The sequence below is a fragment of the Tiliqua scincoides genome, chromosome 3 (genome assembly GCF_035046505.1).
Source record: "Tiliqua scincoides isolate rTilSci1 chromosome 3, rTilSci1.hap2, whole genome shotgun sequence".
NCBI lineage: Eukaryota > Metazoa > Chordata > Lepidosauria > Squamata > Scincidae > Tiliqua > Tiliqua scincoides.
Genome location: NC_089823.1, coordinates 655,395 through 665,869, shown reverse-complemented (window position 1 = coordinate 665,869; position 10,475 = coordinate 655,395). Strand labels below are relative to the sequence as shown.

Sequence of the window (10,475 nt, the reverse complement as noted above, 5' to 3'; positions counted from 1 at the left end):
GTTAATGAGTTCCCAAGAAAAGGTGCTTATTTTTGTTCAGAATACTTTAATGACATCACTTCCTGGCTGATGACATCACTTCCGGCCCTCAGCAGGCATCATGAATGCTATCCCGCCCTCTGTACGAAAAGAGTTTGACACCCCTGATCTAGACTGAACAGCCCCAAATGTTGTAGCCCTTCCTCAGAAGCCTTCCTGTGATCCGTCACAGACAGCTCAGAACCCAAGAGTGTGCATGTGAAGTTTTGATTTCTTGACCTATGTGCATCTCTTTGAAACTTACTTACATTGAAGTGCATCTGCCATTTTGTGGCCCATTATCCCAGTTTGGAGAGCTCTTTCTGGAGCTCTTCACAATCCCTTCAGGTCTTCAGCACCCAAGAAAGTTTTAAGTCATCTGCAAACCTGGCCACCTCTCTGCTGATCCCTGACTCCAGGTCATGTTTGCTGCATGTTCCCTTTACTGTCCTCTGGATCTGCTGACAAACTGTTCCAGGGGGTGACCCGTAAGAGGAGCATGCTGGATTAGGCCAAAGGCCCGGGAAGTCCAGCTTCCTGTATCTCACAGTGGCCCACCAGATGACCCTAAGACCTAGTCAAGGAAAGCAGAAAGGCCCCTCAACCCCACCCACCACATCACCCCTCCAGGAGTTGCCTTTTGCACCCTGGAGCCCCTTTGGACACTGCAGCCCCTACCCCAGTCACATGCCCCCACCCCTTAGCACAGTTCGCAGACCAATCAATTGCACGTGGAGGGAGGAGGGTGAGGCAGGGAACCCCCACACCTTCCAGCTCGGCTCAGCCTCTCCGAGAGACCTTTGTCCGCAGGCAGGAAAGATACCCCAACATGGTCAGGAGAACACACAGATTGTGACTGACGCTCTCATTAGACAGCCTGTGTTAACTCTGGGTGGGTGTCAGACAGGCCTTCAGGAGAAGCCTCTTGCCATGCGCAGAGGCACAAAGGGCGACAGGGATGTATGGGGGGGGAGTGCCTGGGAGCCTGAGACAAACAAACGGGCTGGGGGGATGGGGTCCCAAGGCATCCAAGAAAAATGCCATTCAGACTGCCTAATCTAGACCCTCCCTTTCTTCCAGACCAGCAGCCAGTGTGGGAAAGAGCTGGTCAAAAGCCCAGAGTCCAATCCTGATCTATGCTCAGCTGTGTGGTAGCCCTGCAGTTATTTTTTCCCAGCCTCACCCACCTTGCAGCGATGGTGTGAATGAAGCCTGGCTTAACAACTTTGGTGCCATATGAAGGAACGAGAGGGGTGGCGTTTGACGGGTGTTCAGCAAGGAACCCAAGACAAGCCCAGATCCCACAAGCAGAAGCTGGGACACACACACACACACACACACACACACACACACCAGAACCTGCCAGCTCTGCACCTACCCTTCTGAGGAACTGGATCACCAGTGCCTCTGCCTGGAGGTCCAGCCAGCTGGGGTCCAAAGGGACCAAGAACCTCTGTCCTTCAAGGGCAAAGGTCAGGTCTGCAGCCTGGACCAGGTGCCAGACCCCTGGGACACTGCCATGCCCCAATTTACGTCTCCACAGCTAGTTGGGGCTAGCCGGTCTGCCTCTCCTGCCAAACTGCCCAGGAGTCCACTGCTCCCTGCACGCTGCATTTCCTAAGAAACAGCCTGAAGGGGCCCTCAGCCTGCTCCCCCAAAGGGGTCTCTGCCAGGAGTCCTCAGGGAATGGTAACCTGGGCACCCCCAGCTGGGGGGCAAGGGGTGCAGGAGCGCTTTCAGGGGTGCCCCAAAACAGTGCTGCTGCTCCCCTGTGGCAAAGATCCTCTCATTCGATCGGGTGATTGGGGGGCAGAAGCAGGGAGCGGACAGGAGAGGCGCTGCCACGTGCTCAGACTGGCGGAGCCCCGATCCTGCACTCACTTCTGAGGAAACGTGCGGAGGGTGGGGGCCAGGGGCGCTGCAGGCGGGGCCGAGGGGAGGGCCGGTGGCGGCAGCCTCTCCCCCAGCACAAGCCCAGGCACGGACACAGCTGCGAAGCCCCTTCCGCTCCCAGGCTCCGGCGCGACGCTCGACAGGAGGGGGCCGGAGGCTGGAAGGGCGCGCCCAGCCCGGCCGCAGAGCCTCCCGCACGCGCAGCGGCTGTGCACGTGTGAACGAGCCTCGGCGGCGGGGAGGCTCCGGCCGGCCTCTTGCTGCTGCTGCGCCTGCCTCTCTCTCCGGCGCCTCCTTCGCTCGCCCGCCCGGGCCGGCTGCAGCAGGCCGGGGTCTGCGTCCGGTCCGCGCCTGGGCCGCCCTGCAGGCCGGGCCGACGCCCAGAATCGGGGCGAAAGCCTCCTCTGCGGAACGCTGTCCTCCTCCCTGCTGCAGCACAAGGAAGGGCGCGGGCGGCGGAACTCCCCACCACTTGACTGCGAGGACTCGGCGGGGCTCCCAACCCACCTCCGGCGGCGGGCAGCCCCGGCAGGCTTCCCGGGGGAGCCATAGCGCAGCCTGCGGCGCGCTCGGCACGTGCTCAGAGGCCTTTCCGCGCGCCTCTGCCCGCCCTCGCGGCACCTGAGCCTGGGCAGCGCCGCGCCGCCTCCTGCTTCCTGTCTCCCGGCCGCAGCGAGCGGAAGTTTGGCGGCCGCCCTCCGCCTGCTGCGGAGCAGGTAGGGACCCCCCGCCCGCGGCGCCCGCAGAGCCCCCGGGTAGCCGCGCCCGAGAGTGGGAGGCCTGGCCGACCGGACCCCGCCGCGCCCCTGTTCCGCGCTGGGGCGGGGGACACCGAGAGCGGCCCTCAGCCGACCGGGAGCCCCCTTGTGGGCGGCCGGCCGGCCGCGCCCCGCCCCGCCTGGGCATCCGGCGCGCTTCGGCCCGCGCGGTGGCGGGACGGCCCCCGCCCGCCCCGAGAAGCGCCGCCGGCGAGACGAGGCGAGGCAGGCCCGGCGCTGGGGCGGCGGCTCCGCGGCGCAGGGCCGGGGGGGCGTCGTCTGCGGCTGGGCGATGCTCGCGGGTCTGCCCCGCCCCAGTGCCGGAGCGCCGCGGCGTGCAGAGCCTGAGCAGGGCGGCCACGGAGGGGGCGAGGCGCCCTGCTGCCCCCTCCCTCTGCGGCCGGGCGGGGGGCCGCGCGCCTGCCTGGCCAGCACCCGCCGTGCCGGGAGCGGCCGCGGAAGAGCGAGCGATGGCCCGGCGAGTGGGGCAAGCGGGGCCTGGGACCGAGGCGGCGGCTGGCAGGGCGGGCTGGCTGCTCTCCGGGCCTGCGGGCGCCGCAGGGGTCAGCTCTCGCTCTCTCTCCCCCCAGGCCTGCACCCCGCTCTGCAGCTCCCAGGCCCCGTCTGTGGCGCTCCGACTGCTGCTCACGGAACCAGCCCTGGCACTTCTCTGGGCACCGCTGCTCCGACTTCGCCATGCCCCGGGCCTGGCATGGAGCCAGCGGGAAGCCTGCTGCAGGGCAAGCCCTTCTACTGCCGGGAGTGGGCACTGGGCCGGCTGGCGCTCAGCTTGGAAGGGGGCGGTGGGGTGCTGGTGACCGGGGGTCCCGGCAGCGGCAAGACCGCGCTGTGCACCGAGGCTCTGTGGCCCACCTCAGAGCCGGGCCGCCGGGCGGGCCTGGGCGAAGGTGCTCTCGCCTGGCACTTCTGCCAGCCCCACGATGCTACCACCTGCTCCCCGTGCAGCTTCCTCCTCAGACTAGTGGGGCAGGTCGAGCGCTGCCCCCTGCTGCCTGGCTATCGGGAGCGCCTCAGCCAGGCAGATGCCCAGCTGGCCCTGGAGGCTGCAGTGTGCCGGAGGGACCCGGATGAAGCCTTCCGCAGGTGAGGGGCCCCGTGGGGGTGGAAGCCGTCCCCGCGGCTGGGGGTGCAGATCTGCAGGAGCTTGATCAGGGTCGGGATTGGACAAGACGCAGGCGGCTGCCATTGTGCTGCCCACTCACCTCCCTGCTCCTCTCCCAGCCAGTTAGAGCTGGGAGAGAAATGCGGACTTCCTGTTATTGCTCAGCTTCAGCAGAGGTGGACAGATAGACCAAATGGGGGAGTGCTGGTGCAAGCTGGCCAGGAACGCGCTTTGCAGGCAATGCTGCAGCCTTCCGTGGGCGGAGCGAGATTTGGAGTGTCATTCCCCGCTCTGGAACCAAGACAGCCAAGCAGGACACAAGGTGGGGCTCCTTCCTGCCGCCTCTTCCTCCTGAGTCATGTGGGGCATTCCCTTCTTTCTCCCTCCCGCCCATCAGAGCTGTGCTGCTCCCACTGCTGGACCTGCCACCGCCCCCCAGGCCGCTGCTGCTCGTAGTGGATGCGCTGGACGCAGGCAGGAGCGAACAGGAGGAGGACCGAGGAGCTCCACCCCCCGGGCCCAGCCAGACCATTGCCCAGCTCCTGGGGAGCCACCTCCAGCTGCTGCCCCCCTGGCTCCTGCTGGTGTGCACTGCCCGCTCCCACAGCAAGCAGGTGCTCCACCTCTTCCCAGGTGAGGCTGGAACGGCTGGTGTCTGGGTCAGTGGAGAGGACAGAGTGCTGGTGGGGCTTCTGGAGCAGTTCCTTCAGCCAGCAGGCGGGGGGGGGTCATTCCCGCCCACCTCCTTTCCTCCACTGTCTCTCTTCCTGCTGCCTGACTTGCAACAGGAAAAGGGGTGGACGGGGAGTGGTGGTCAGGGTGTCTGGCTGCCTGTGTCTTCCTTCTGGGCGCAGCTCTGAGTGGCGAGCTGCTTCCGGTTCCCTGGTGCTGTCTGTTCTCTGCTGTTTGCCCCCCTATCCAGGGGGGCCCATCTGCCAGGCTGTCTCCATCCCTTCCTCTCCATTGCAGGGTTTCGGCGGCTGTGTCTGGATGACTTGCGCTGGGAGCCGGTGGTCTGCGATGTGCAGCAGTACATCCTGGCCCGGCTGAATCGGGAGGAGGCCCTCCGGCGGCACCTAACGCGGGACACGGCCGAGGCCCTGAGCCAGCTGCACATCAAGAGCAACGGGTGTCTGCTGTACCTGGAGCGGGTGCTGGATGGCGTGGCTGGGGAGCTGGTCACCCTGCGTGAGATTCGCCATATTCCTGGGACTCTCTACGGACTCTACCTCTGGCTCTGCCAGCGCCTCTTCCCCAGCCGTGAGTTTGCCAGTGTCCGCCCCTTGCTGGAGGCCCTGCTGGCCGCCCCCCGCTCGCTGAGGCCTGAGGAGCTCTACGCCGCTGTCTGGACTCGCCAGCCGGTGTCCCGAAGGGAGTTTGAGGGCTGGCTCTCGGCCCTGGCGGTGCTGCTGCACCAGGGGCCCGGTGGCGTCTGCATCCTCTTCCATGCCAGCTTTGCGGAGTGGCTGTGCGACGTGAAGCACTGCACACAGAAGTACCTCTGCCGCCCAGCCCGGGGGCATTCCTTGCTCGCCATGAGTGCCTCCTGCCAGGCTCCAGAGTTGAGCCCAGGCCAGGTGCGTGAACTGGCCCACCACCTGCTCCAGGCTGAGCTGGGAATGGAGCCCTGGCAGCTGGCGCTGTGGCTGGTGTGGTGCGGGGCCCCTGTGGAGCGCTGCTTGGAGCCGGATGAGATGCTGCTGCCTCTGGAACCGGCGGTGCTGGAGCTCTTGGTCCTGGCTGGGGCCTGCCTGGGGGACCAGGGACCGGGGCCCTCCCTGCAGCAGGCTCTGGAGCGCGAAGACTCGGTCCGCCTCCTGCTGGAAAATGGTGCCAGCGTCAACCAGCGTGATGCCAACGGGAGAACCTTGCTGGCCAGTGCCGCCCATAGCGGCAATCACGAGGTGGCTGGGCTGCTCCTGGTCCGTGGGGCGCAAGCAGAGACCCCCGATCGGCACGGACAGACCCCCATGACCCTTGCAGCACGGCAAGGGCACACCAAAGTCTTGCTCTGCCTGCTTTCCCATGGGGCTAGCGTGGACCGTCCGGATCGCGAAGGCTGGACAGCACTGCGGGCAGCGGCCTGGGGCGGCCACCGCGAAGCTGTTGGGGTCCTCCTGCGAGCGGGTGCCGACGTGGACTGTGCCGATGCTGAAGGGAGAACTGCGCTCAGGGCAGCTGCCTGGGGAGGTCACGAAGATATTGTGGCCACGCTGTTGCAGCACGGGGCAAGCATCAACCGGGCTGACACAGAGGGGCGCACGGCACTCATTGCCGCCGCCTATATGGGACATCACGAGATTGTGGCGCTGCTTCTGAAGCATGGCGCTCAGGTGGACCATGCCGACCTAGATGGGCGCACAGCGCTCTCCGTGGCAGCCCTGTGTGTCCCAGCCAGCCGTGGCTACTCCAGGGTGGTGGAACTCCTCTTGGAGCACGGGGCCTCTCCGAGACACACGGACCGGGACGGCATGACCCCGCTGCTGGTGGCTGCCTACGAAGGCCATGCGGACGTGGTGGAACTGCTGCTGGAAGCTGGGGCCAGCGTGGATGAGGCTGATGCCACCGGCTGCACCCCGCTTCTGGCAGCTTCCTCCATGGGCCACAGAGCTGTAGTGGACACTCTGCTCCTGTGGGGGTCGGCTGTGGACGTGCTAGACAGTGAGGGGCGGACGGCCTTGGGGGTTGCAGCTGGGCAGGGCAGTGAGGCTGTGGTCAGAGCTCTGCTGGAGCGAGGCCTGGACGAGAACCACCGGGACGGGCTGGGCTGGACCCCACTCCACCTGGCTGCCTGGCAGGGCCATGCCAGGACCTGTGCAGCCCTGCTGGATACAGGGGCCCGTGTGGGGGAAACCAACCAAGATGGGCAGGTCCCCATGATGCTGGCTGCCCAGGAGGGGCACACGGATGTTGTGCGTTTCCTGCTAGAGCACGCCTCCCCCATCGACTGGCAGGGCCACGATGGCCTTTCGGCCCTGGCCTTGGCCATGCTGGGTGGGCACTGTGCCACAGCTGAGCTGCTCCTTCGCAAGGGGGCCGACGTGAACTTCTTTGACAGTGAGGGTCGCCCCATGCTGTACCTGTTGGTGCTGGAGGGCCGCATGGACATGGTGGAGTTGCTGCTGGAGAACGGGGCCAGCTTGGAGGGGCAGGACGCTCAGGGCCGCACTGCGCTGCATGTCGCCTGCTGGCAGGGCAAGGTGGAGGCCACGCAGCTGCTCCTGAGCTACGGGGCGGATGTGGATGCACTTGACAGGGAGTGCCGATCAGCTCTGCACCTGGCTGCCTGGCAGGGCCACGCCAGGACTGCCCGCCTCTTGTTGGACAGTGGGGCCCAGCCAGACCATGCTTGCACCCAGGGGGCCACAGCGCTGGGCATTGCAGCACAGGAGGGTCACACAGAAGTGGTGAGAGTTCTTCTCGAGCATGGAGCGAACCCCAACGTCCTTGACAGGGCTGGGCGCACCCCCATGCGCTTGGCTACCAAGCAGGGCCACCAGGCTGTGCTGCGGCTGCTGGAACACTATGGTGCCTCCCCCGTGCCCACCTCCCCGCAGTTAGGCTCTTCTGGCAGCTCTGCCGGCAGCCCTGCACCCCTCAGCAAGCAAGGCAGCTCCCCCCCTGCTTCCCTGGACTCCGTGGGGGAGCGTAGCAGGTCCCAGGTCTCCCACAGCTCTTCCGGGGCCACCTTCCACTCTTTCGCCACTGCCCAGACTGCCCCCGTTGACAGCCTCAGCTTCACTCAGCAGATCCAGCAGCATTCGCTGCCTCGCCGCCGCCGGCAGGCCCTCTTGGCACTCCCCCACACCACCACTGAGGACAAGCACAGCGGGGGGCTGGGGGCCCCCTTGATCTGCATTGACACTCTGGACCCCCATCTGCACTTGAAGGCAGCCATCAAGCTGCAGTTTGAGGGAGCCACCTGCGGCTATGAGTACAAGCAGGAGACGCCCCTCTGAGAGCCCAGCCCTGCCTTGGCAGAAAGATGCTGCAGATCTGGAGGGGTCCTGGTTGTGTGCCAAGCAGGCTGGCACTTTGGGGTCACTAGTCCGGCCCTGGGCTTCCTCTGCAGGCCGGGAGTTAGGCTGGGGCTTTGACCAGGAGTGGAGGCACCACTACCAGAAGAGGGGGCAGCCCTCCTAGCAACCCCCACGACTCCAGGAGGGGAGTTCCAGGCGTACTCAGAGTGAGGGGTTGGTGGGGAAACCCTAGAGCAGCCTCAACCATTGTACTGTGGCACTGGTGAGCCAGAGGAGGATCATTAGTAGGGCCCTATTATTGGGGGGGGATGAGCCCTGGACAGGCAGTGTCAGTTGTCAAAAAACTGATGGTGTGCCTTGACAAGAAGAGCACCTTGCCCGTGGGATGAGGGGTTGAAAAAGGCTGCCCTGGGTGGGGGCATGGCTTGCTTTGCCCCTGCACCCCCAGCTGATTCCAGCATAATGGGGGGGAGGTCGCCCCAGTGCCAGCAGGCAAAGGCTGGGGGCGCTTCGGGCAAATAAATACCACTCTAGAAGCTTCCTGCCAAGGTGCCTTGTGCTTGGGGAGGGGAGGGCGAGCCCGCTGCCATGCAGGCGGGGAGGGGCGCAGCGAGCTTTGCCCAGCTCGGGGCGAGAGCCGGACGGGCTGCAGTCGGGGCCAGCCTCCCCGCGCCACCTCTCCTCCACCCGCAGCCTTAGGCTCGGCCCTGCTCCTCGCTGCAAGGTTGAGCCAGCGCAGGACGGGGGGCTTGAGAGGGCGCCTGCTGCTGGACCCCACCGGGGCGCGGCCTGCAGGCGCTTCTCCCGGGTCGGTGCGCGGGGAGGAGGCAGCAGCAGCGTCCCCGCCAACCCCGCTCGGCCCTGGGGGCGGCTGACAGCCAGGCCTTTCCCGGCGCCCCGTGCCTTCCAGCCCCGTCCTCTGCGTCAGTCTCGTTCCCATCGAGGGGCCTCCTCCCGGGCCGGGAGCGAGCGAGGCTGCGACCGCGGCCTCCAGCCCTCGTCCCGGCACCGCAAGTGACTTGGCGGCCGGGCCGGGGCGCCCACGCGTGCCCCGCGCTGCGGAATTCCTGTCGCCAATAAAGCTGCACTCTGGCACTTCCCGTGTCCTGTCGTCTGACGGGGGTTGGGGCCCGACGCCGCGCTGCGGGAGGCTGGCGCAGCCTGGCAGTGCCCAGCTGCCGCGGGGGAGACCGGCGGCGCATCCTGCGCTTCCTTCCCAGGAACAGGAGCTCCCTGCGGCGCTCGCTTTTCTCATCCTCCCCCCTGCGGAGCCAGCCTTTCCCGCAGCTTTTCACACCCAGAGGCGGAGCGCGGGAGCTCGCAGAAGAGGCGCGTCCAGGAAGAGCAGCTGCGCAGAGCCGGGCGAGCTGCAAGACCCGGTTCCAGTCCCACTCAGCGGCCAGCCTGCCAAGGCGGTGGTGCTTCTTTCAGAGGAGCGTCACGAAGCAGCCTCTCCCCAGAGCAGCGTTCTGCTTGTGCCTCCACAAGCGCCCTTGTGCTGGTTGCCGTCTCAGTGCAGAACTTCACATTCCACCTTCCCTGTCAGAGATGAAGGGGCCCTTCTAACTACTAGTCAGAGGGTCACAGCACAGTTTCGCCCCCTCGTGTGTTGGCTGGGCCCATGGAGGCCACAACCAGCCTCTGTGCCAACTCAGAGGGCGATGCAAGCGTCTGGGGAGGAGGCATGGGGGGAGGGCATTCCAGGGCGAGGCTGGGCTGCAGCAGTTCTCTACAATCCCCAACCCCTTCCCTGAGCAGTGCAGTGTGGCTCGAAGCCATGAGTGAGGGGTACAAGCCATGATGTGTATGCGCAACCTCCTGATTTTAGAAATGGGTTATGCCAGATGCAAGGGAGGGCACCAGGATGAGGTCTTTTGTTATCTGGTGTGCTCCCCGGGGCATTTGGTGGGCCGCTGTGAGATACAGGAAGCTGGACTAGATGGGCCTATGGCCTGATCCAGTGGGGCTGTTCTTATGATCTTGACTACAATTCCCAGGAAGCCTTGCAGGTCTCTTGTTATCTGGTGTGCTCCCCGGGGCATTTGGTGGGCCGCTGTGAGATACAGGAAGCTGGACTAGATGGGCCTATGGCCTGATCCAGTGGGGCTGTTCTTATGTTCTTAACTACAATTCCCAGGAAGCCTTGCAGGTCTCTTGTTATCTGGAGTGCTCCCTGGGGCATTTGGTGGGCCGCTGTGAGATACAGGAAGCTGGACTAGGTGGGCCTATGGCCTGAGCCAGTGGGGCTGTTCTTATGTTCTCTTCAGACTTGTGCCGCCTCCTGAGGGTTGGGGCTATGGCGGCTTACTCGGGGGTAAGGGGAAGTTTCCTCTTGCCTCTGGCTGAGCCAATTCTGCCCCCATCTTGCGCTGGATACAGTGCAAGACAGGGTTGCGCTGCACAACTCATGCTGGGCCGCCTCTGCTCCTTGGTCCAGCAGGGCCAGTGGACTGTCTGTGGCTTCCCAGCCCTGCTGGGAGTGGCACCCCCACTCAGACAAGAACTCTTCCTGCCTTGTCCAGTGAGACACCCCAGGGATTGGCAAGCACTGGGGGGCTGCTCTGCTCCCCCAGCACCCACAGGACCTGTCCGGTGGGGCCGAGCACCTTCACAGAGCAGCCCCAGCTCTGACACAGTCACCCCCCCACTGGCACTGGCAGCCACCAGGTAGGGCTTGTGGAAGCCTAGCAAAGCTTCCTGCTG

General features: G+C 65.3%; 1 protein-coding gene across 1 annotated transcript; it reads left to right on the top strand.

Moving 5' to 3' along the window:
• Positions 1-2,588: 2,588 nt before the first annotated feature.
• Positions 2,589-8,837, top strand: LOC136644439 (ankyrin repeat domain-containing protein 50-like). The gene is made up of 4 exons (XM_066620328.1): positions 2,589-2,627; positions 3,260-3,773; positions 4,190-4,425; positions 4,762-8,837. The coding sequence occupies exons 2-4, from the start codon at positions 3,382-3,384 to the stop codon at positions 7,749-7,751; spliced, it is 3,618 nt and encodes a 1,205-aa protein (XP_066476425.1). The 5' UTR covers positions 2,589-2,627; positions 3,260-3,381; the 3' UTR covers positions 7,752-8,837.
• The last annotated feature ends 1,638 nt before the right edge of the window (positions 8,838-10,475 follow it).

What these genes read in the sequence shown, in the direction of transcription:
- LOC136644439 (XM_066620328.1), top strand. Translation starts at nt 3,382, where the DNA reads ATGGAGCCAGCGGGAAGCCTGCTGCAGGGCAAGCCCTTCTACTGCCGG. An exon ending in CCGGATGAAGCCTTCCGCAG is followed by an intron (nt 3,774 to 4,189) that starts GTGAGGGGCCCC and finishes CCCGCCCATCAG; the next exon opens with AGCTGTGCTGCTCCCACTGC. An exon ending in GGTGCTCCACCTCTTCCCAG is followed by an intron (nt 4,426 to 4,761) that starts GTGAGGCTGGAA and finishes TCTCCATTGCAG; the next exon opens with GGTTTCGGCGGCTGTGTCTG.